This window comes from Gadus chalcogrammus, chromosome 7 (genome assembly GCF_026213295.1).
Source record: "Gadus chalcogrammus isolate NIFS_2021 chromosome 7, NIFS_Gcha_1.0, whole genome shotgun sequence".
In the NCBI taxonomy this organism is placed as follows: domain Eukaryota; kingdom Metazoa; phylum Chordata; class Actinopteri; order Gadiformes; family Gadidae; genus Gadus; species Gadus chalcogrammus.
In genome coordinates, this window is record NC_079418.1 from 7,433,418 (window position 1) to 7,460,071 (window position 26,654).

Consider the following 26,654-nt stretch of genomic DNA (forward strand, 5'->3'; position numbering starts at 1 on the left):
AAATAGCTAAGTAAACCGCTGGCTTAGGCTGAGCCTACTTAAGGAAGGGATTATTTTGCTGTGTAAAGGGGTTTATTTATGGTGTGAGTGTGTGCTGAGCAGAAACAGAAGTAAATGTCCTTGACTAAGACGGAATAACACCACTATAATAATCTTCTCGCTCTCTCCTTATCTCGCACTTCTCTTTCTCCCTTCTCCACTGCCATCTCTCTCCCTCCCAACCCTCTCTCTCTCTCTCTCTCTCTCTCTCTCTCTCTCTCTCTCTCTCTCTCTCTCTCTCTCCCTCCCAACCCCCTCCCTCTCTCTCTCCCTCCCTTTCTCTCTCTCTCTCTCTCTCTCTCTCTCTCTCTCTCTCTCTCTCTCTCTCTCTCTCTCTCTCTCTCTCTCTCTCTCCCTCCCAACCCTCTCTCTCTCTCCCTCCCAACCCCCTCTCTCTCTCTCTCTCTCTCTCTCCCTCCCAACCCCCTCTCTCTCTCTCTCTCTCTCTCTCTCTCTCTCTCTCTCTCTCCCAACCCTCTCTCTCTCTCCCAACCCTCTCTCTCTCTCTCTCTCCATCGCTCTCTCTCTCTCTCTCCTCATTTGGCAGCTTAGGGCAAATTTGTCGACGGGCAGCTCGCTCGGTTCCCTGTCTCCTCTGAATAAATATCCCAGGTGCAAAACCCAAATAAAAAAAGAATGAAGAAAGAAAAAGAAAAAAAATGAATTTCATATTTATCGGATTATGGAAAAACACCTGCTTCTGTGATACGGTATTCTATATTCAGTTGATCAGCTGGTTAATCATTTTCTCACTAAGAAGCAAAAATATGGCCCTAACCAAAGGTACAAAGGTACGGTTTTTTTTATGGACAGACAACGAGGTGGAGTTGCTATTGAGGATTGGTGGCGGAATATCCAGCAAGTGTTTGCGGTAGCCCTGAAGAAAAAGACTTTCCACAAAAGATTGAGGAAATTACTAAAACAGGCTTAACAACAAAACTGAAGGCAATTGGAAGCAAATATAGACAGGCGGTGGATTCCGGGAGGAATCATGGAACAATTGTCCTGCTATATTTTGATCTCTGCCAGAATATATAGGGAGGATCTCCGGCAACCACCACACTGAGGTCACCAGGTTATTAAATATCAAATATATTTTCCAGTCAAATCGATTAAAGGTTGCATAGGTGATTTGCTTTTTTGGCCATTTTTGCAAAATTACTTGAAATCCTTATCATAACCCGCTTACAGCCACTGAGTTAGAAGTACTGACATGAAAATTAAACTTGTCAATCATCTGTGGAACGTGCAGGGCTCGAAAAACTCCAGCCAATCATATCCATTGCCACCGAGTTTCATTGGACAGTAAGTACGTCAATCAAACGGTCGTACTGCACTCCCCCTCCCCCCCCTCCCCGCGCGCGACCCCTTCGTGCAGTACTCGTGACCCAGAGCTCGTGACCCAGAGCAAGCTCCTGTTTGTTGTTATCCTGCGGTATCTACTGGAACTAGTTAATCCACATTTGGACCTAGCAGTAGAAGACAATTTCCATGGCAGACAAGACGCCACAATCCCCACCACCACCACCACCACCAGCAAAGAGAAGGAAAACTCTTTTTCAGAGAGTAATTGATAATAAAAACGCTGAAAGAGAAAAACTGAAATCAAGAATAATCCTAGGCGCTGCTTTTGAACGTTGGCGGCAACTGAAGGACGAGAAGGGTCTAAAAACCGATGCTTGTGTGGCGGTTGACCTAGTTTCAAAGTTTATACCGTTTATACTCGGTAATACCGGTGTTGAGACGAGTGTAGCCTATTACTCGGTGTGAAAATGTCCACACCGCGGCAACCCTAGTGAAAACCAGGACTTCCAATACAATTATATGAAACAAACATACATTTTCTAAAAATAGTATTGATTTATGTGACCGTTTAATGTTTATAACATCTGGTGCAACCATAGCCGCGAGAACGTATTCTCAGCAGGGGGTGCTGTGAAAAAAAAAACCCGGCCTGCACTAGACTCGCAACTCGCCACATTGATAAAAAGATATATAGCAGCGCAGCTCAATTACACCAGTGCATGCGCGCACAGTTGAAAATCGATCGTTGTGTTCACTTCCTTCACACCATGGTTCACATCCAGCTGCTCACAGAACAAGTTTAGCGCACCACCGCTACCCTCACACTTTTTCATATAACCTTTTTTCAGCACTAGGACATATGAGCATTAAATAAATGCTGCGTCTCAACATGCCTTGGACAGCAGCGAGGATGACTCGCTTTGCCACGGGCCGAAACAGTTCGGAGCGACCACAGCCAGAGCGAACACAGCGGGGCAGAGGAGTGTCAGGAAGTCTTTGGTGTACACATCAGTACGGCCTATTTGCACTACTGTTTAGTGGCAATGCAGTGTTTTATTCTATGCCTTTTTATTTTCGTATATTATTTCAATTAATACAATTTATTTATTCATGAAATCAAGATCTGGGCTTCAAATCTTTTTTCCAAATATAGGTCGTATTACAATGGGGTTTGTGTTTATATTCGGACCAATACGGTACAGCGGATGCTCACATGACGTTAAGCATTTCCTGGTGCATAATGTGACGCTTCAGAACCTAAAATCCCGTTTCTCCCCGTTGATACGACAACACATAACCGGCGTTTTCAGAAATCTCCACTTTGGTTTTTAGAAATGATCGTTTTCTGTGATAAGACAGGGCCTCGGACAGGGGGTGTTGCAGCACCCCCAAAACCCCTACTTCCCGCGGTACTGGGTGCAATTTACAGCTGAATGTAGTGCCATGTTGTTAAACGAAAAACCTACGCTAGCCTGGCTCGCTCTCGCGCATCTCTGTTCGCGCTCGTGCATGATTGCGCGTCCAAGTACTTGGAATGGGTGGAGTCAGAGTCAGCGTTGAAGGGGAGGGGGGTAGGACCATTTGAGTTGTGTATTTTCAAAATCTGCTGGCGTTTCGCAAATCGCGTACCCAACCTTTAAGTCATTAAAATGCTATAGTAAATTATTATCAACGGCTAAACATTCAATCAGGACTGTGACAAGAAATGTTAACAGTTGTTTCTCAGTTGGCCTGGGTAAAAGAACGATACAGGGGGGGGCTGTATCGTGAACCTACGGACTTCGGTGGGGGTTTTATTCCGTCTGTGCACGGCACCTTCTCAACGAGCAGGTGCGCGCCGGCAGCCAGAGAGGGCGCCAAAATACCTATTCCCCACACAATGTTATGTAGTACTTCATTGATAACCACTTCATTGATTTTTTTTTTACTGCTCGTGGCGCCCCCCACAAATATGCCGCCCCAGGCGGCTGCCTGGTTCGCCCGTTCCCTCTGACTCGTTGCACTCTGTGCGGAAGCTTGTTGTGCTGAGTTGAAGGCTGAAAGTCACTCTCGTAGCAAACAGTCACATTTTTTAACAGTTTTTTTTGCGTGACTGCTTCATTGTTGGCTTCACAAAAATTGTGGAGAACAAAAAATGCAATAATGACTAGTGGTAAATCATTACGGTTCAAGTCCATTGCTCTCCGGAGTGCACCGACGTGGGCCTTCAAGCACCCAAAGGGGCATTCAATGACCATCTGTGCTTTGCAAAGAGAAAGTCCAAAGTTCTGCTCCTGAGGTGTCTGTCCGCCGCTTGTGTATTCCTTCATAAGGTAGGGCATTAGGGGATATGCTGGATCCCCTAACATAAACACAGGGACTGGGCTTTCTGCTTCCACGATTACTTTGGGACATGGAGGAATCGTGCCATCTCGTAGGTACTTTTTCATTTTGGAGTTTGCAAATACAAGGGCATCGTGGACACTGCCGGGCCATTTTACAACAACATCTATGAAGTTGTATTTGTAATCGCAAACAACTTGGACGTTTGGGGAATACCTGTTCTTTCTACTAAGGAAGTCCATTGAATTTGATGAAGGCTGTTTGATTTCGATGTGTATGCCATCAATAGCTCCTATACATTGAGGGCATGCGATGTCAGTTTGGTTTGAAATGTGCTCGGGACAGAGACTTATTCGGTAGTGCATTTTCAGAAGTGCTGGGTACAATGAGGATGCACTCTTTTTTCTCTCTTTAGTGCAGGTAATGAAAGGTTCTGAAAGATGGCATACCCATGTAGCTAATTACTAAGGAATAAAATGTATACAAAATCTGTCTGGCACGTTTTATGAAAACATTTCCATCAAGTATCGGACATATGACCCACTATGTTCTGCTCCATTTATCCAATGTTGACAAAGTGAGATGACATGGCTAAGCTAACAACATAAACAAGAGGAGCTAGGAAAGGAAATTAACTGCGTGTTCAAGTTCAGAAGGGGCAAACGTGTGGCTACACACAGCACTTCAAAAGTCATCAAGATTGAAAAAGAAAAAAATATTTGTCACAGCTGAACGCTGTATCACATGAGCAGGCTGTTCTCAATTCGCAACACGCATTCCATCCAATCTAGCCTACATCAGGCATTCTGACCAAAACTCATGCACTCCCCCCCACAATTATTCCAGAATTCAAGCAAAGCAAGAATGACCAAAAGTCACTTTGTTTCAACAAGAGACTGACTCCACCGACAATCATTTGTAAGTTAAAACAGCCGACCACTTGAGTGAAAAAAACACAAAAGACCTCGCCCTAGCACCAGCAAATCTTCAGCAATAAATATTGCATCTTACCTTTATTTATGTGGCAGTGGTCTGCAGATGCATCCCGTGGTGTAGCCTACCACATCCATTAAGTTTAACAGGTTATCGTTCTGATACTGTCCATAGTACTAGCAACCTGCTCTGGTGCTTTTTACCTATGTATTCAGGCTAAAATGACTTTATTGTCTGATGCCTCATCATTGCATCCCAGCCAAAGAGTATTGGTATTATTAGTTTTGGCTACTTGCCAAAACGAAAAAATAACTTTACACAGTGTGTCTTTATACAGTGTATTTGTTATCACCAGTGGCGGTTCTACGTCCAGTTACGCCCCGGGCAGGACTTCCTTGCGTGGGGGGGGGGGGGCTGTATCGTGAACCTACGGACTTCGGTGGGGGTTTTATTACACCTTCTCAACGAGCAGGTGCGCGCCTGCAGCCAGAGGGGGAGCCAAAATACCTATTCCCCACACAATGTTATGTAGTACTTCATTGATAACCACTTCATTGATTTTTTTTGTTCGCCCGTACCTAAAACCGCCACTGGTTATCACTCATAGCGTTGATCAGCAGAGAAATAGTTAGCCAAAGTCGTTGACGTTGCTTAGCAACCGAATATGCTGGGGTTGATAAATTACCGGACTGGAGTGATACAGATGACGTGAATCAGAGGTAAAAAAAATCACTTTCCTTGACAGCGGTCAAATATGCTGGACGGGAGCATTCCACAGCATAAAAGCCATGTAATAAAGAAAAATAATCGAAAACTGAACGTTGGGAAGGCCCATGCAAGTGAATGGAGCAGTCTACAGCATTGAGAAGAGCCGTGTAATAATGCATAATAATTCATCTTGAGTTTTTTTTTTTTTACAAAAGTGGGTACAAAATTAATCTTGACGAAAACTGGTGGGGACGGGTCCCCAGCGGAATCGACGCCTATGCACTGAGGTAAATACCATAGGCTCCATAGAAATCCCTCACTGAGCCGCTACTGCAGGCTCAGTGAGTGGCAGAGTGATGTAATCGGGACTCAGATTGGCAATGGCTTTACATACATCTCTGACTATTTTAGACACAGTTTGACGGGCCAAGCCAAAAGAGTTGGCCGTTTTCCGTAGTCTACCTTCATCGCTCAGGTAATAGAGATTACAAGCAAACTTTTTTACAACATCCACCGGATCTCTCACCCGAGTCATCGGGCCTTCTATTTGGGGGTGCAAAATGTCACACAGCTTGTATAAGCTGCCTCTTGAATGCCTGAAGTTCTCTCTCCAATCCTCTGGCAACACTGTCTGTAGCGTTGGGTATCGAACAACGGTGCCATTTGGCACCGACCGAATTATGTCGGTTCTACCGAGTATCGAATTGTTTTGGAGAAAAAGGTGCCAAATTTCGATACTTTACGGTAGACGACCTGAAGGCTTTTACTTTATTATTTTTTATCTATCGCAGCCAGCCAATCACTACCGTTGTTGTTGTATACAGGTGACTTGACTGACAAATCAGCATGAAGCTATTTGGGTGACGTGAGACTCGTGACTGCCTTCGAGTTGAAAGCGGGGCAAATTCACTGAACTTCGCGCTAACCAAGATGCATTCTAAAACGTGGTTACATTTCGTAAAAATTGACAGCAATACTGTGAAATGCAACCGTTGCTCGGCAATTATAAAATGCAAGTCGGGGAACACCTCAAATATGATGAAACATTTGATCATCCATGGCATCAATTTAAGACTGGACAACGGTACCGTCTTCAACACTCCATCTGCTGGGTCTTCTTCTGCTAGCAACGATGAAATAACAGGTACGTTTCCCGCTAGAAGTTAGCTAGCTAATAGCAGGTTAGCTGTGTGCCAGCATATATTACAGTAGCTAACGTAATTTACTAGATCGTTAGTTGAGCAAAGATAAAAAAATTTCAAAGTCACCAACAATGGCGTGTGATTGTAGTATAATGTCAATAAAACACTACCGTTTGTTAGTTAGTTGGCTTTGCATTTGCCTTTGACTATCTCCTATTTCATAAATATACCATAAAGTAAGTATAAAATACTTACTTTATGGTAAGTAGTTTATACTTACCATAAATAAAGGTAAGTATAGTAAATATACTATACTACAGACTAAAAAATAAATTTTCGTAAAAAACAATATAATTAAATGTATCTTTTGGATTAAGACTACAAATATGAATTTCATTTCACGCTCCTGATGTGGGCTTGACCCATTTTTCCGATGTGTTGCCCAAAACCCGATATTTAATTCCTTTACTTTGTTTGGTCTGTGAATAATAACAGAATAAAAATGACTTTTATCGGCACTTTGCTTGGACATCGTAGCCTTGACTTGATTCATCAACAGCTGATTTCTGATAGATATATATATATTTTCAAATATTTTTGATTCACCGTTTGTTCAGACCCCTGCCCTAACAGTCTCTCTCTCTCTCTCTCTCTCTCTCTCTCTCTCTCTCTCTCTCTCTCTCTCTCTCTCTCTCTCTCTCTCTCTCTCAGATTTCTTTGATTCCCTGTTTGTTCGGACATAGTGATAGAACTAACTCCTCTCTCTTCTCCTTCCCAGCAGGGGGGCACAGTGCAGAAGCACAAGACAACCCCCCCCACTACCAATTATACTGATATAATGGGATAGAATGTGTCTTCGCTTCCCACCATCTCTCTCTCTCACTCCCTCTCTCTCACTCTCCTTTGTCCAACTCTTTGCCTCCCTTTGCCTCTCTCACTTTGCCTCTCTCTCTCTCTCTCTCTCTCTCTCTCTCTCTCTCTCACAGTCACACTCACACACACACAACCCCCCCCTGCTTGACGCCGCCCAAGATCGAGCAACCTGGCGGTCAAAGGGGTCAAACCCTCACACATCCTCACCCATACCAAACCACACCTGCACAACATCATCATCATCATCGTCTGTTCTCGCTCAGTGCACCCGGGGTCGGCAGAATCCACCCCCACACCCCTGCGCAGTGTACCCTCAGTCTGACGGTCTAACATCATCACACACCATCCCAGCACGTGGACAACTGTCTCCACAGAGAGCCTCTGACTGGTCGAGCAAGGCATCGCACTGAAAACGTCTGTCCCGGCCCTGCCAAGCCAAGCACCGCCCAGTTACTAGCCTGGCTAACGCCAGACCTCATCTCAATCTACATTAAGAAGAGGTCTGTGAACCACACAATCATTTTCTCGTATTTGAGGCGTGGTTTACGATTGGTCATGAGTCTGTACGTAGCTCATAGCCAATCGTATCAATTATACCAGATCATGTATGTAGAGCGACAGAAATTCAATAAGGAAGAAGACGATGGGTGTGTCACATAGACGTCGTCATCGTCTTGACGTCCCTCCCCGTTCTGTGATTGGTTCCCTATCTCAGGCGAAAATCGGATCCATGGAATCCAGGCTGCCTAGCAGCGCGAAATGAGATCGTGCGCAAGGCAGCCAGGCCACCCGGTTACAACATGAGATGTTTAATTCATAGGGCTTCACTGATTGGCTTGTTCACCTCGTTTAGATAAAATGGAAGGGAAGGGAAACAGTGGAAATTAAGGCAATGGATTCAGATGCCGCGGCGCTAGTTTTTGAATCGGTATCCAAATACTCACTCGTCTGTATCGTTCGATTAGTTGCTAGTGCTTTGTGAACAGTAGGCTCACTCTCGTCCTTAAATAACGTTAGGCTAATGCTAAGCTAACATTAGGCTAACGCAAGCTAAGGCTGAGCTAACGCTAGTTAGTGCTTTGCTAACAGTAGGCTAATGCTAACACCAATCCCACCCCACTTACCAGGTCTGCTCGGCCTCCCCGCTGGGCCAGTGCAGTCTACACATGTGTCCTACCGAGCCGTCCGTCTTGGGGAAAGCGCGCAGCCCGCTGAACACTGGGTAGGGCAGCATGACGGCCAGAGACAGTACCCAGGTGGCCGCGATGACCCGGTAGGCGTGCGAGCGTGTCTGCCACGCCCGCGACTGGAGGGGGTTACAGATAGCGCTGTAGCGCTCGATGGCAATGGCCACCAGGCTGAAGGTGGAGATGGAGACCGAGATACCTGGAAGGTGGAGAAGGGGACAGAAACAGGCTGAGGTTACAGGCAGGGACGTGCACAGGGGGGTTGCTCAAGTTGCTTGGGCAACTGCCCATATGCCCTCCTCGACTCAGGTTGCCCTTCCGAGGAAAATAAATAAATAATAATATATATATTTTTAAATCATTTAATGGATGCAGAATTTCATGTAGGCCTAGATAATAAAAATCGCCACTCGAAACATTTCATAAAGTAAGCGTAGCCTCATTCAATTCCGTTCGGGCACAGAGTGAAAGTCAGTAGGGGGAGGGCAAACTCTGCCGCGCGGCAACAGCCGCTTTTGCCGCCTCCCCTCTGCCGCCCTTCCCCCATTGAAATTAATGGAGGCGGCGAGTTGCCGCGCGGCGTGTAATAGCTGCTTTACGTAGCTGCAGCGCTGCACGTGACCGGAACACTGGCACCTGTGAGACGAATGCCTTGATGTTCTCGGAAAAGGTGAATTTGAGATGCATAACAAACAAACAATCATCATCACGTTTTATGAAATGAATTACAATCTTCATAAATCCAGGCTCAGTTTGCCACGTAACGTTTAGCCTAAATAATCAGACAGCTAGCTAGCTTGCAGACAAGCAGCCCGTTATCACATAGTCTACACATTTTTTGGTAGGCAAACTAAGCTACATGTCTGCTGATAGTTAGTTTCTAACATTTCGTTTTAACAAGAAGAATAAATGATGGAAGTGATGCATCACATGAATTCTTTCATTCAAAATGGTTCCTGCCTAAATCTTATCACTATTTTGGGTATTGTTTGTTATTGTTAAGTGGAGCCGATTTTAATCAGTGGGAGCCCTGTGCTTGTTTCCCTGCAACAAGAAGGTTCCATCTGGGGGTGATGGAAGACAGTGACACCCTTAGCGTGTTTGAAATGTCCAATCGATTGCGCAATTCTGTTTTAGTTGCAGTCATTGCCGAAAACCCGGCCTCGCATAGGTACTTGGTGGGAAATGGAAGCAACGTTTTCAGCGCTTTTACGGATATCTCGGGATACTCCGCTTTGGTTTTGATCCAAAAACCTGCCAGAGAGGTTTGCTCAAACACACTTTTAAGACCACCATCTATTTCGATCATTTGATCTTCCTCCTGCACTGACAAGTGATTCGGGACATTGACAAATGGGTTGCGGATCCACTCATTCGTTTGCCGTGGATCTTTGGAGGATGGGAAGTAACGTTTGAATTCATTTGAAAGCGCAACAAGGTGATCACGCACCAGCTGCGAGAGAATGGGCCCTGCCTCAGTCTCTCCCAAAATCCCCACTAATGTTTGGAACATATCGAATATTCCCCTGTCCACTCGTCGTCCCCACAAATGAAGCTTGGCTTTAAATGCATCAACTTTATCTGCCAGTTTAAAGACATTCGTCATTCTCCCCTGGAGTGTCAGGTTGAGCTGAGCTCATAGTGTGACACTACTGTTTAACTGAACAAGTGAAGTGAGCTTAGGCTGCGCGCGCAGCCGCTGAAGCCAATACGTGTTGAGGACGGGACAGACAGACAGTTATGCCTAAGAAAAGAAGTTAAGACCTTGCCAAAAGGTTGTTATATGCATCTAACAACTGCATATAGACTTATGGCATGTAAAAGAGTGACAGTATTGCGAAGTCAATTGAGTTTATTAAATGTGCATGCATTTTGCATTTATTATTTTCTTTTTTTTATTCATGTCGTAGCCTACTAACCTACGGCCCGGTTAGGAATGGCCCGGTGGTTGGGGACCGCTGCTTTAAGTGACAGATGCAGACACAGATCCAGAAATACAAAGCAAAAGCCTTACACAGCGCTGTTTAAAGTGTATCATTTTCAGTGTATTCTGGGATTACAATGTATTTTTATGCAAAGCATTTCTAGTTTTGAGTTTAAATTAGGCCCACTTACACATCATTCAAGCCATTCTGCAACCTGGTTATGCCGTGTTTCCACTGCAGGGTGCGGTACGGTTCGGTTCGCAAAGGTGCGGTACGGATTCCGTTTCCACCGCCAAAAGTGGGTGTGACCCGGACTGAGCCATACTCGTTTTGCCCTCGTCTTCAGTACTCCTCCGTTGGGGTACTGAGATGCCTGAAAGGGTGCCGGAAAATTCGAGCTACACACCCTCCGTTGATTGGTCGACAGAATCGTCACTTCCGGGCGACGTGGGGATAAAAACAAACAAACAGTAGCCTGGAGGTATTATTCTTTACAATGAACATGTCGCGTAAAACGCTTGCTCGGGCGAACAAGGAGGTGGAGACGTTCCTCTGCATTCTTGGGGAGGAAGACGTTGTTCACGATGTTTAAGTAGCTGCCGCGGCGATCGACATCCGGCCTACCATAAAGGGTAGTGTCGGCGGTGGAAACGCAACCTCGGAATTGAGCTGAGCTATACCGCCCCCTCCCTACCGGACTGAGGCGAACCAAACCGCACCGCACCCTGCAGTGGAAACGCAGCATTAGTTCAGTATCATGTCCGACAGTATTCAAAGCCATTCATAAATCTATGAATCTCTCGTTTTATGTCAGAGCACAGCTGAAGTCTTCAAAGAAATCTAAATGGCTGGGATTCTTTGCCAGTCAATCTTTCTTATTCAGATACAGACTGGGGTTACAGATACAGACTTAAACTAGCTACAAACAATGAAGGGGTGAATGTGAAAAGAGATGCCAGACAATTCTTCATATTCAGTCTTTCTCTTCAGACTTACCAATGATCAGGCCGTTGCTGGTTTGCACCTTTCTACCTGCTAGAGCAATGCACTACACCAACTGCTAGCTAACCCCGTAACAACACGAGCGGAAGTAGCTCAGGAGGTAGAGGCGGGTTGACTGGTAACCTGAAGGTTGCTAGTTGGATCCCCGGCTCCTCCTAGCTGAGTGTCGAGGTGTCCCTGGCTGTCGCCCTGAGGGGTCGACCCCGCCGTTGGTGAGTGAATGGGTGAATGATATGTTGTAAGTTGCTTTGCATAAAAGCTTCTGCAAAATCCCCTCAATGTAAGTATGGTTAAACCCCGTCACAACACCTGTGGGGACGACATTGAGATGAGTCAGGAGACTTCTCCGTCTCAGACTCCAGGAGGAAGAAGTGTCGGTGATTCAGGGCCGGATGTCAGACAAATGTGTTTAAATGTGCAGGAGGAAATGTGCGACAAAAACCATAAATCTTATGAAAGCAAACTTTGACACCAATCTTAGAGTTCGGTTTTAAAAGGCTTAGTGTATGTCTTTAGGGACTCTGTAAAAGAAGATGCCAAATCATTTCCCTCTGAAAAGTAACGTTTTCTAGCAGAACACTACAATTTGACAATGAACACACACCTCAAAATAGCTCATCTACTTGCTTGAGAGAGAGAGAGAGCGTTAGACAGGCAGAGACAGACAGACAGACAGACAGACAGACAGACAGACAGACAGACAGACAGACAGACAGACAGACAGACAGACAGACAGACAGACAAATGTAGACGGAGAGACATAGAGAGAGAGAGAGAGATAGATCAACAGACAGGAGATATTTAGAGAGACAGACGGACGGACAGACAGACAGACAGACAGACAGACAGACAGACAGACAGACAGACAGACAGACAGACAGACAGTAGCGCTGAACACACAGCCATTTGCAAACCCCTCACCCTTACTCCCATGCCCCCCTGTGGAGGAGGGGGGGGGAGTCGGAGCTGAGTGAACTACTGTCTATCAGTCGGTCCACACCCACCATCTCCCTGCCTCACATGGGAGAGGGAGAGAGAGAGTGAGGGAGTGAGGGAGAAAGAGGGAGGGGGAGGGAGGGAGAAAGAGATCGAAAGAGAGAGAGGGAGAAGGACAGAGAAGTCGGGAGAGAGAGAGAGAGAGGGAGAGAGAGAGTGAGGGAGGGAGGGAGAAAGAGAGAGGGGGAGGGGAGCTATGAGAGCAAGAGAGAACAGAGGGAGAGAGAGAGCGAGTGAGCGAGCGAACGAGAGCGAGTGAGCGAGCGAACGAGAGCGAGTGAGAGAGAGAATACATTGACGAAGACGATGAAGGTTGAAGGGGCTTTAGCTTGTCTCTCTCTTGTCTAATCCTAATAAGCCCTTGAAGAGAACACCTGGAACACATCAAAGTCAGGGAGGAGGAGGAAGCCCATTTAAGGCCTTTGAATCCCCACTTCCTCCTACCCTGTTAGCGTACCGCTGTTAGCATTCTCGGCGTGGCTATCAAAGTGTGTTACATCAAAGCCGTGAGTCGCATGCAAATCGTTTTATTACAGATATATCAAAGTAAAACAACGTTAAAAAGGGAATTGAGCTGGATTTGGATAAAAGATACACCTAAGAGGACTTTTGAATTTGAAGTAGGTATGAGAGAGAGAGGGAGAGAGACAGGGGGAGAGAGAGAAACAGACAGATGGGGGTGAAAGAGAGAGAGAGAGAGAGAGAGAGAGGGGAGCAGTGGAGAATGGAGAAACAGAAGGGAGAGATAAGGAGAGAGTGAGAAGATAATTATTGTGGTGTAATTCCGTCTTAGTAAAGGAAACTTGTTTGTTTCTGCTCACCTTTCCCGCCCTTTTGGTTCCGAGGGGGGCGGGGGAGGGTATGCAGCAGAGCATCTTCAACGCAAAAGTTGGCCATGAATAAAATAAAGTAAGTATTCTGGGGGTAGGGGGGTTGGTTAAAAATGTAGGAGCCTCTTAGGTTGGGGACGATCTTTTATTAATCTGCTGCCGACAGAGACAGAGCAACGCGGTTCATCTCAGCAGAGTTGGAGAGAGAGAGAGAGAGAGAGAGAGAGAGAGAGAGAGAGAGAGAGAGAGAGAGAGAGAGAGAGAGAGAGAGAGAGAGAGACATTTTATTACACCTCAGTCTGCAAAACTGCTCTAAGGCCACAATTCAACTGATAATAGGATACAAGGGATTCGACTCTAACACATCCTGCCCTTTCATTAAGGAGTTGTTCAGAGTTAATCTCCAGACTCTGCAAAGCCTGTCCCCTTATCCCTCCATACACCCATCTTACACACGTATTCTATGTTTGTACATCCTGACACTTAATGTACACACTTATTGTGTATGTACTGCATGTTAAGCATTGAGTAGTGTCTAATCCTTGCTATCTTTGTTGTATATGGGGAATGGGTTCGAGAGAGAGAGAGAGAGAGAGAGAGAGAGAGAGAGAGAGAGAGAGAGAGAGAGAGAGAGAGAGAGAGAGAGAGAGAGAGAGACGGAACAGACAACACACAGCAGGAGGATAAACTTTGAAGTGTGACAGTAGCTCAGGAGGTGGAACGGGTCGGCTGGTAGCAGGAACGAGACGCCTCACCCTGAGTGCTCCTGACCAGCTGGCTGTCACCCTGAGGGGTCGACTCCATCGTCGGTGTGTGAATGGGTGAATGAACCGTTTTAAAATCATCAAAATCCCCTATATTTAAATCTGTTTACAGCCAGCTCGTCTGGAGCAGTCAGGGTGAGGGCCTTGCTCAGGGACAGCTCGACACTCGAGCTAGGAGGAGCCAGGGATCCAACTAGCAACCTTCCGTCGGGGGCAGTTAGGGTGAGCTGCCTTGCTCAGGGACACCTCGACACTCGACAAATGATTGCAGGTGGAAATAATGTTTATGAATCCATTAGAGGCATTTCATTTTGATTCATTCAATCAATCTTTCGATAGGCTATATTAGGCTCGAAAACTCATTACTTTTAATAATTATTAAAAATAATATTCAAGGCTCGTGGTTTCTTTTTTAATAATCGTAGGGTTTAATAAACTGTAAGACTCAGAACATCCCCGTTATGAAAACTACCTTGAACTAGCCCGAATTATCGGAGTCTGCTAGTCTAGCTTATTTATTAATTGACTGGCGGACTCCACGATATGATTATGTTTACTATTGTGGCAACCCGGCCCCAGGGGAGAGGTTGTGGAGGGCGTGTACGGCCGATCCGTTCCTCCCCCCCAGTCCGGATCGACCCGGACAGTTCACCAGCGCCCAACTACAGGACGACGTCCTGAATCACGCCTGGAGCCACGTCCTCGCCCATGAAGGCCAAGCGAGGGAGTCGTCAGTTGCCTGCCACACCCTCACTTCAGCACCAAGGGGGGTCTGCTTTATCGGGTAGTAGAGAAGGGGGGAAGGTGACCGAACAACTGGTGGTACCCCGGCCGTATGTTAGTAAGGTACTGTTCATGGCCCACTCCCACCTGTAAGGGGCCCACTTAGGCATGGATAAAACCAGGGACAGGATGTCTTCAAGGAAATACCAGGGAAGACCACGGTGGCACAGCACAGCATTAAGACGGCGCCCGGCATCATGGTGCGCGTCCTCACCTACCGGGTCCCGGAAGCCTATAGGAGCGCCATCCGGAGGGAGGTCACCAGAATGCTCCAGCTCCGGGTCAAGAGTCATGCAGCGTCTGGTCTAGTCCCGTCGTCCTGGTCCCCAAACCCGACGGGACGTTCAGGTTCTGCAACGACTTCCGGAGACTCAATGACTCAAAATGCCTCGGACTTCGACACCTACCACATGCCCAGGGTCGATGAGCTGATTGAGCAGCTCGGCCCCGCCCGCTACCTCACCACCCTGGACCTCACCAAGCCGCTTATCAAAACCGCCCGGGAGAAAACGGCATTTGCGACCCCAGGGGGGACTATACCAGTATACGGTCCTTCCATTGGCGTCCATGGCGCTGCCGCATGGTTCCAGAGGATGATGGACCAGCTCCTTCGGCCTCACCAGGCATACGCAGCCGCCTATAAAGACAACGTCATCATCCACAGCGCAAGAAGGGTGCACTCTCTTGCAGTTTTCTGGTTTCAGCCCTGGTTTCATAGCCATGATCCAGGTTCTGTATACAACATTGAGAGTATGTTGAAGATCAATGGTGGTTTGAGTGGCCCTTTTCAAGTACAGAGAGGTGTGAGGCAGGGATGCAGTCTGTTGGGGATGCTGTACTCCCTGGCCATAGAACCCCTACTCCATAACATTAGGAAGAAATTCTCAGGCGTAGTTTTCCCAGGGGGAAATTATTGTTTTAAGATTTCTGCTTACACTGATGATGTTGTGGTTTTTATCAAGAGTCAAAGAGACATTTCTATCATGGAGAATATTATACATATTATTAACACCTTCAGCGTGGTTTCGTCCGCAAGGGTCAACTGGGCTAATAGTGGGGCATTGGCAGTTGGCGAAGGTGTAGCCACAGGTGTAAAGTTGCCAGGTGGGCTAGTGTGGAAAAGGGGTGGGATAAAGTATTTGGGTGTGTTCATTGGAAGCAAGGATTATATGAAAATAAATTGGGAAATCACATTGGAAATAGTTGAGGGAAGGGTCAGGAAGTGGAGATGGATCTTTCCTAAACTGTCATATAAAGGCTGGGTTCTGGTTTTAAATAATCTGGTATCATCCATGTTGTTGCACCGGCTTACATGTGTCGACCCCCCACCTGATTTACTGCCCAAGGTGCAGGCTATTTAGGTAAATGCGTTTTGGGAAGAACTCCATTTGCTACCCCAGAGCCTCCTGTGCCTTCAGAAGGATGAAGGCGGACATGGACTAATGCATCTGGCCAGCAGAAGAGCCACTTTCCGGCTGGAGTTCATCAGATGATTTCTAACAGGGCCCAAGGACTTGGTGTGGAAACCCCTGGCATGTTCCATTTTAAGCATTTTGTTGAATATGGATTGGATACATCACTGTTTTTACTAGATTTGAGCCCTTGTGTTTTTAACAACATTCCTGACTTTTACCACAGTGTTTTTAGCGTGTGGTCTCTTTATAAGAAGAAAAGGGTTGTTTGCCCCGCCTCGTTGTACTGGCTGCTCAATGAACCAATGGTTTCGGTGGGATGCTTTTCAAGGCATTCCACAACAACATCAACTGACTGGAAACGAGTGTGTTCTTCTAAGGATGTTTTACAATGGTTTTAGAGTTCCTGACTGTGACGATCCTTTCCCTAACCTTGATATTGTCCCTGTTTTTAAAGACTGCACTGGCATGTTTTTAAACAAAAAAAAGTGATTTAAAAGGTAAAGTTGTGTATTCCCTCTGTGTAAAGGTTTTAAACAAGACAAAATTGAATGGACAGTCCCTGGAGGGCTCATTTTGGTGCGAAGGAGGATGTGAGGCCTGAGTGGAGGGCACTGTACAAACAAGCATTGGTCAAAAAGATTGCTGAATTACAATGGAGACTTTTACATGGAATAATACCTGTTAACTCTTTTATCTCGCTTTTAAATCCCAGTGTTTCTAATGTTTGTCCTTCTTGTCCGCAGAGGGAACCATTTTTCACTGTTTTTTAGAATGCCCCTGACATTCCACTCTGTTCCCCTTTTTAGAGAAGCTTTTCGGGAATCTTTCACGGTTTTAAATATAGGAAAAACTTCAGTCACAAGTGTAAACTTTTAAATTTTATAATTGGGCAATCAAAAATGGTTATTTATATAAGCTGCAAGAGAAAGGTTGAGTGCAACCTGGTTGTTGATTTAAAGGTGTATTTGGCCAAAAGTTTGAGGTAAAGGATCTTAATAGATTACAGATTCTACAGGGAAATGAAAGATCTAGAGACTTTCAGCAGAAGGTGGTGTTGTGGAGCAGCTCTGTGCGAGGTGGAAGAGGGAGAACTTGTATTCCGGGAAGGGTTGGCCTGAAGAGATTATTACGTGTGTTTATTTGTTTGTAAGTTGGTTTTTGTTTGCTTGTTTTCATTTGTTTTGTATGTTTTGTTTTTGATTTTGTTCTTGTTTTAAGTGATGAGTTTATAAAATAAAAAAATAATAAAAAATGTATAAAAAGGTTTTAAAAATCCAAGTCTCTATCTCTCTCTCCTGGTCTCCCTCTTTAACTGACTCTCTCTCTCTCTCTCTCTCTCTCTCTCTCTCTCTCTCTCTCTCTCTCTCTCTCCCTCTCCCTCTCCCTCTCCCTCTCTCGGTCCCCGGCTCCTCCTAGCTAGAACTAGAGTGTCGAGGTGCTTGGCACTTGGTTCAATGAATATCCTTACTGTATCAACAGAGATATATTGTAAAATCCAAAACGTTAAATCACCAGATACAGGCCTTCTTCCTCTGAGTTACAGCCAACAACTCTGCATCTTTTAAACCTCTCTTTGAATCATTGTTAAAAAAACGCAAGCGGTGTGTCTTGATCGGACGGCCAACCCTTAAAAAACCAAAACTCACAATCGCAGCTCGGCACGGATTCAATTAGTCGAGACCGGTCGAGCGTGGAGCAGAGAGAGACAGAGAGACAGAGACAGAGAAAGAGACAGAGAGACAGAGAGGTGCCGGCAACTCCAACGACGGGACCGGTGAAGTTTACTGGAGCTGCCTGCTGCTGAGGGATATGTATTCTGTGCATGAAGGAACACAGGGACCAAAGCTCCCAATTACATTCTCTCTCTCTCTCTCTCTCTCTCTCTCTCTCTCTCTCTCTCTCTCTCTCTGTGCATTGATCCCCCATGTGTGAACACAGGGTAGAGGAGACAGGGGTGGTACTGCGAGACACTGATAAGGCTTAAAAAACCCTCTGAAACCCTTCAATGGGTTGGCTTCTCTCTGGGTTTATTTTGTTGCTAGACTGCTGCCCCATTCTATTTAGCCTCCCGTAACCTTAAAACAATTTGTCGAGTGTGACCTGTCTTCAAGAGTTACAATATTTGGAATTTACATTTAATAATAGCAGACGCTTCACATCCATTCACACAGCGATGGCGGAGTCCTCAGGGCGACAGCCAGCTCGTCAGGTGAAGTCAGGGTGAGGTGTCTCGCTCAGAGACACCTCGACACTCCACTATTGGAGAAGCCAGGGATCGAACTTGTAACCGTCTGTTCACAAGTCAACTGCTCTACCTCCTGAGCTGAAAATAGCCTATTATAGCCGCTACCATTTTCCACGACATTTGATCAATATGTAGATATACCTTATTTTTCCCATTGCTGGAATCAACAATTAAAACGTCTCTCTCTCTCTCTCTCTCTCTCTCTCTCTCTCTCTCTCTCTCTCTCTCTCTCTCTCTCTCTCTCTCTCTCTCTCTCTCTCTCTCTCTCTCTCTCATCCAATCTTCCCATCGCTGGAAACAACAATTAAAACATTTCGACAAGAGCCATATAGGAAGGAGGAAGTACAGAATTGTTTTTGGAGTGTAGCCAAGGTTTATCTTAACCATAACCGAGATTAGATTTATAAAACAGGATATTTTATTTTACATTCAGGACATTTAGCAGACGCTTTTATCCAAAGCGACTTACATTAAGTGCATTTGTCAGAAGAACGAGAAACAACAATGTATCGCTGTCGATACCATAAAGACGCATATAGTGCAATTGTGAATATAGAAGTTAACACCTTACAAGCTTTATTGAGGAACCTTATGTACAGATTTATCGGTCGCTTGAATGACTCAAATAATGTAATTAAAATGCTGCTGTCTAACCCAAGTTATAGTACAGTAAGCTACCAGTCATACATTTGGAGACATTTGTAAGAGGCAGGAATGTTTTAATTCTAACTAGAGTTTTGGAAGCATTGCGCTCGCTCAACCTCTAGTTGTAATTAAACCCATAGCAATAATGTGGAAACCCCAGTCGATAATGCAACAATTAAAAACATAACGTCTTAGCTCGGCGAGTGTGTCGCTGCCTTTGTCTTAACGTACAGTGTTTGCGCGTTTTGTGTGATTGTGCGTGCGTGTGTGCGCTTCCGTGTATTTGTCGCTGCCTTTGTCTTGACGTTTGGTGTGTGTGCGTGCGTGCGTGCGTACGTGCACGTGTGTGTGCGGCGTATGTATGCGGTGTGTAGGTGCGTGCTTGAGGTGTATGTATGCGTTTGCGCGTGCTGTGTGTGTGTGTGTGAGCTGCAATCTGTTTGGCACAGGTGCACATGAGTAACTTCAGTAACTGGTGTGACAGGCCTGCTATTATAGAAGTAAGATGTATAGGTGTGTTGTCTATTTTTTTGTATTGTAATGTCATTTAAAATGGACCTTGAATCTAATAAAAAATGTTGATGATGAAAGAAAGGTAGTGGGTACTCGAGGCGATGTTGGTGGTTTGAGAAGTGAATTTTAATGAAGGCGAACCCAATCATGTTATGTCGTCTGTTGAAATGTTAAGCCAGTTTAACAGGCTGTCAGGGTTAAGGTCAGCAAACATCAACACTTGTTGTTCAGCCACAGATTAGATTGATTAGCGCGTGAGTGCAGGGTAACTTGATTAGGGGTTGTTTTTCAAGGAATATTTTGGCACGGTTTGTGGATCGTTTGATTAGGCAAAGGAGGAAATTCCCCTGTAATGGCCTGTAGCGCCATTACAGGGGCCTGAATTTAACAACTTTTACCTTCAAGTAGATAAATATTTATGAATATTTTTTCTTTTTTGATTTTCGTAGTTTTCATTTCAAATGTGGATATTTAGTTCTTAAATTACAAGGATATCTAATTTCTAATCTATAAAAAACGACATAGTCTTCTGGTTATGTAATTTTAACTGAAACTGGTTATTCCATAGAACCATATATTCCATATAATAATAATAATAATACATTTAATTTAAAGGGCGCCTTTCAAGACACCCAAGGTCACCTTACAGAGCATAAAATTATCATAAATCGTTTAAAAACAAGACATTGTGGAAAAATAATAATAATAAATAAATAAATAAAACAAAAACAAGACAAAACAGTCAAGACAGTGATCAGTTAGACGTTGTGTGCAAGTTTGAACAGGTGAGTTTTGAGTTGTGACTTGAAGGTTGTAATGGTGTCTGACTGTTTTATGTGTGGGGGGAGGGAGTTCCAGAGCCTGGGTGCTGAACAGCCGAATGACCGGGCACCCATTGTAATGAGCCGTGATGTGGGGATACATAGTAGTCCAGCAGAGGTTGAGCGGAGGGAGCGGGAGGGAGTGTATTCTTGGAGGAGGTCGCAGAGGTAACTGGGGGCTAGGTTGTGGAGAGCTTTGTAGGTGAGGAGTAGGGTTTTGTATTGGATGCGGTGTACTGGGAGCCAGTGAAGTTGGATGAGGACAGGGGTGATGTGGTCAGATGATTTGGTGTGGGTGATTATCCGGGCAGCTGAGTTCTGAATGATCTGCAGTCTGTTGATGAGTTTGGTGGGGAGTCCGGTGAGTAGGGCGTTGCAGTAGTCTCTGCGTGATGTGACAAATGAGTGAACTAGGATTTCAGTGCTGGATTGGGTCAGTGATGGGTGGAGTCTGGCGATGTTGCGGAGGTGGAAGAATGAGAGGGTGTTGTCCAGGATGACGCCGAGGCTCTTGACTTTGGAGGAGAAGGGAGGTGGGGGGGATGGCAGCGGTGGGTTTGGTGGAGATGTAGACCTGTGTGTCATCAGCGTAGCAGTGAAAATGGACCCCATGGTGACGGAGGAGTGTGCCCAGCGGGAGGAGGTAAGCTAATATATGTCCTCGTATTTAATAATGGTACTTAGCATGGTGTAGCATCTCCTTCTTGCTATCTCTGTTGTATAAGGGGAAATGGGTTAATGCTAGTGATGGTTAGTGCTTGGCACTTTGTTCTATGAACATCCTTACTGTACCGACAGTTGTTTCTCCTTCTTCTCACAAATGGACTTGTCGGAAGACACTCTGGATAAAAGCGTCTGATAAACGCCCGGAAATTGTATGTTTAACTCCGTAGAATATTGTGAAATATTAAATACATATAATGTTACAAATCTATACAGCGTGGGTGCTAGTTATGTTTCACTGGCATGTTTTAGTAATAAGCCATAATCAAAAATAATTTGAAGGAGTAAAGAATATGTTCTTAAATGTCCCATGACATGCCACCAGGTGTGAGTGTGAGTGTTAGCCGTCACACATCTAGGTGGACACTCCCACTTGGACACTCCAAATGCTAATGCCTGTCATGTCCTCCATCACACAGACAAATCGGACTTGATCTCCCCTCCTCGGGCCAATCACAGAGCTTTTCAAAATATCGTCGGGCAGATCTTCCACTCAGCTGTCAGTCGTCAGTTAACACAGTGATTGACAGAGAGAGAGAGAGAGAGAGAGAGAGAGAGAGCTAGGTAGGAAGAGGTAGAGAGAATCACGGAAATGCAACCAATTATGAAGTCGATTTATTTCATAATGTGTTAGTGTTTCATTAGTGTTCACCTTTTCAAACTTGTTTGGCAACCACAGAGCTGTTTTATGCAAACAATTTATTAAATGTAATGAATGAATTTAATCTATCACTGCTACTTTTATTACAACTACTACGATTTACGTTTGTCTTTTGGTTTGGTTTGTTCGAACATCTTATTACTCATTCTGAAAATGTAAAAAATCTCTATATAAACTAAGAGTAAGGAAATTTGTGTTCGGTAGATTATTTCTCTGTGGTAACAATGCTTTTTGGCAATAAATCTTATACAGTTGGAAAGCCTGTTTAGTTCCCTTTCAAATGGTGCCCCATTTGTAAGGAACATGCATTTGTGGGATGATCTGCAGCGCTGAGTATGTGGGTTGCGCCATGAAAAATTTGCCAAATCTTTTCTGCCATTGCCAAAAAAGTTATTTTTTGCTGTTGCTATTGACACTTGTTTTGAGCTTCTGGTACCCCCAGGTACTGTCAATCAGGTGCCTGATTGGCACTTAATTGGGCAACTTCAAGCTGGTGTTCTGCAAAACCAAGTTGCGGCATTATTTGGAGTGAGCCCTGGTACACTCTCCAAACTGAAGGCCGAGTTCCATATAACGGAGGATGTCAAAGACAGGCCGCGAAGTGCGCGTCCCAAGAAGATATGGCAGGACGATATGTCCTGCCATGACTGCCCTTCACCGTCAGGCCCGTTGGCGCTGGTGTCTGCAACACGTGCACTGCAACCTAAACATTTTGGAGGAACGTTATGTTCTGTGATGAGTCCATATTCTGCCTAATGCAGTTGAATCAAGTGTGGAGAAGACGTGGAGAACGCTATGCTGATTGCTGCACCGGTAGAATAACATATTTTGGTGGAGGCAGTGTGATGGTGTGGGGTGGCATCTCCCTCACTGGAAAAACGAGGCTTGTCATCATTGGAGGCAATCTCAATGCAGAGATATAGAGATGAGATTCTGCAACCAGTGGCAATCCCATATCTCCACAGTCTGGGACCGAACTCTATCCTCCAAGATGACAACGCTCGCCCCCACAGGGCGGGGTTTATCAGAGACCTCCTCCAGAATGTGGGAGTGGAGAGGATGGAATGGCCTGCTAGCAGTCCTGACCTCAACCCCATTGAACACTTGTGGGATCAGCTTGGGCGTGCTGTTCATGCCAGAGTGACCAACACAACCACGTTGGCTGACTTGCGACAAATGCTGGTTGAAGAATGGGATGCCATCCCACAGCAGTGTGTGACAAGGCAGGTGACCAGCATGAGGAGGAGGTGCCAGGCTGTTGTGGCTGTGTATGGTTCTTCCACATGCTACTGAGGCACCTGTTTGTTAAATGAATGAATTGTTTAATTGCCAATATGTCTTGTTTCTTCAAACTTCAATCATCCAATCCACCAAACGAGTCAATGGCAGAATAAGCTGTTTTGCATAGGCAGAGAATTTTTCATGGGCGCAACCCACATACTCAGCTCAGCTGCTTATCCCACAAGTGCATGTTCCTTGCAAATGGGGCACCATTTCAAAGGGAACTATAAGATTTGTTGCCATATTGGTATAAGATGTATTGCCATTGGCATTGCTACCACAGAGAAATAATCAACCAAACACAAATTTCCTTAATTCTTGTGATAAGTTTATATACATCAAACATTGATAAAAAAAATAAAATCTATATATTTTGGTGAAAATCAAGAAACGATTTAGACTAAAGGTAAAAGTCTGCCCCCTGATGATGTTGATGATGTTGGGGATGAGTGTGAAGGGGGAATCGATATTCAGATTATTTCCGAAATTGATTTTCTGATTGTGGCAGAAATCTATGATTTGTATCCGTTTTTTTGGGAATGCCGATAAATGCGTTCCCTAAGAGTTTGTAAAACAAATCTGTTTTAAAATAACAAGGACAAAAATTGATATTCCGGTAGCCTTACCCATGAAGTAGGCCACGATCTTACACATGGCAGCGCCGAAGATGAAGTCCTCCATGATGTTGGGGATGAGCGTGAAGGGCATACAGAAGAGCGCCATCATCAGGTCACTGAGCGCGAGCGACAGCAGGAAGCAGTTTGTCACCGTGCGCATGCGCTTGTTCATCACCAAGACGACGATGATAAGGAGGTTGCCCGCAACGCTTAGGATGAAGATGAGCGCGTAGAGCAGGATACGGAACGAGTCCATTTCTGATGAGAGGGGGAAGGGGGGAGAAAGGAGAGGGAGGGAAGGGGGGAGAGGGAGGGAAGGGGGGAGAGGGAGGGGGAGGGTAGGGGGAGGAGAAGGGGGGGAGAAGGAGAGGCAAAGAGAGAGAGAGAGAGAGAGAGAGAGAGAGAGAGAGAGAGAGAGAGAGAGAGAGAGAGAGCGAGAGAGAGAGAATGGGAGGGAGAGAGAGAGAGAGAGAGAGAGAGCGAGAGAGAGAGAATGGGAGGGAGAGAAAGGTTTGGGAGAGAGGAGAGATGCGATGGAACATTGGGGAGAGAGGGGTGAGAGAGCGGGGAGGGAGAGGAGGTTATAAAAAGTTTGGGAGGGTTGAGATAAGACGGAGAGTAAGGGGGAATGGAGGAGGGAGGGGGGGAGGAAAAGAAGAGAGGGACAGTTTCAATAGCTGTTCATAATCTTAGAGCACATCCAGCCTGAGGTGAAATACACACATCCATGCATATCATTAACATGACATTAACATGACATTAACGTTAATCCATACATTCAAGACATGGCTGTATTATTAATACCAACCAGCTCTAGAGGATAGTGCCGTTAGACAGGATGAGGTCAAAGGTCAAAGGTCAGAAACAAGAGAGAGGGGGGGAGAGAGAGAGGGACAGGAGATGGAGAGACGGAGGGTGACAAGGAGAGAGAGACACAGCGGGATTTGCACCACAGACCCGGCACTCCTAACAAAAAAAACCCAGTATCATTTCTAATGACTCGTATCATGCAGGTTGCTTAGTTTATTCACCGGTGCTTTAAGTACTCTTTTCCTTTGAAGTGACACTACTGAAGCGGCAATTCATTCCCTGTTGGTCGTTGTGGTTTGTCGATTCATCACTGCGGCGTAATGCTGAATAGTGGTGGATCTCTCTCTCTCTCTCCGTCTCTCTCTCTCTCTCTCTCTCTCTCCGTCTCTCTCTCTCTCTCTCTCTCTCTCTGCGCTTCAGAAGGGCCGGTCCACTATCGCCACGGATACAATTTAAATCGAGCGAGGCTGGAAAATCAAGAGAGAGCGAGAGAAAGACATAGGAAAAGAGAGAGAGAGAGAGAGAGAGAGAGAGAGAGAGAGAGAGAGAGAGAGAGAGAGAGAGAGAGAGAGAGAGAGGCCGTGAAGTGTCGAATAGCGAGCAGTTTGCGTTTTAGTGAATAATGTCTGCCAAGGGGACGAGATACTTCCTCGTAGAGTCTTCCTCGAAGATGAATCGCTGTTTTGTTAATTCCACTGCAGCTATAATCGATAAGAATAATTGCAATTCTTTCTGTGTTTTTTCCGAACTGTTTACTTTTTTTCGTTTTTGTTTTGTTGTTTAGACAAACTCGTCGTCATGGTGAATAGTGGTTGATCCCTCTCTTGCCTCATCTCCCTCTCCCCCCCCCCCCCCCCCCCCCCTCTCTCTCTCTACGTCAGAAGGAGTGAGTTTGTGGAGCGCGTGTGAGAGCAATATTGTATGATTTTTCATAACTTTTTTCTTAGTTTATTTTTGTAATTGGGTTTAATATAGCTAGGTGAAGGTGTTGTTAAGGTTTTTTTGTGGGTTTTTGTATTATTTGGGGTGTTTTTTGCGATCGACCAGCGGCTGCCGGTCGGTGCGCCTGAAGCATGGTGGCGTTTGGCGATCTGGGCCGAATGCACAGCTTCAAGATCTCCCCGACTTTTACGTGCTCGGTTGAGGACTGCAGTTTGGCAGAAGTGGCAGTAGTCGTGATTTTTGTTGACAGCGTAGCGAAAGCAAACAAAGTAGTGGTTAAGGATTCCTTTGTGTCAGTATCTCCGCTAACTACACCTGCGGCAAGGGTCACCATCTCCAACAACCCCCCGTTTATCGGGGATGAAGTGTTGATCAGGGATTTGTCAAGGCAAGGGAAAATTGTGTCGGCTATAAGCAAGTTCATATAATTTTGAATAAGAAAGATGCTGAACTGAATTTAGTTTTCAGTATAAAAGTGAATGATTTTGATTATGCAGTGTTTGTCAACTCTGGCACTCTGAAATGTTTTGGATGCGGGAGGGAGGGGCATCTCGTGAGAACTTGCCCGGAGAAATCCCCTGGAAAACGAGCTGAGCCTGCTGAGGTGACAGCAGGGACCTCAACCAATGTTGAAATGGTGAAACAGAGGATGGCAAATGTGGAAAATCACATTCAAAGTGTTAAAAATGTTGAAGGGAAAAAACGAAATGTTGAAGATGCAAAGCAGTGTGGTGAAAATCCTGAAGATACAATTATGGGTGTTGAAAATGAAAGGCAGAGTGAATGTATTGTTCAGGAGGAGGGGAATAATGCAGTCAAAGAGCCAGCAGAGAGTGTTGAGGTTGGGCCCATAACTGCTGCATCAGAGGAATGCAGTGACAGTGAGGAAGGGTTGATAGAGTTTTACACGTTGACTGCGTGTAAAACTCCTCTCCTTAAGAGAAAACAGGGTGGTGAAACCTGTGGCTCTGCCTAATGAGGAAGAGGAGGAGCAGGTAGAGTCATAATCTAGTGAGGAGGAGGAGATGGAGGACGGTGCCGCAGACAGTCAGCCCCTCACAGACTCACCGCTGTTTTCTGCTTCTCAGTTGGATGAGTTGTACACAGTATACAAATGTTCCTTCGAAAAACAAAAAATATGAAAAATGTCCAATTTGATGAGTACTTTGCAG

The 26,654-nt window shown here is 45.4% G+C and overlaps 1 protein-coding gene across 1 annotated transcript in view; it reads right to left on the reverse strand.

The window, feature by feature from the left end:
- LOC130385937 (cholecystokinin receptor-like) overlaps positions 1-26,654 on the reverse strand; it is a 95,638-nt gene that overhangs the window by 43,901 nt on the left and 25,083 nt on the right. Inside the window, exons 2-3 of the mRNA XM_056594724.1 lie at positions 23,740-23,988; positions 8,447-8,708 (exon numbers count right to left, since the gene is read on the reverse strand). Coding sequence (XP_056450699.1) covers positions 8,447-8,708; positions 23,740-23,988 — 511 coding nt within the window. The remainder of the gene's footprint in view (positions 1-8,446; positions 8,709-23,739; positions 23,989-26,654) is intronic.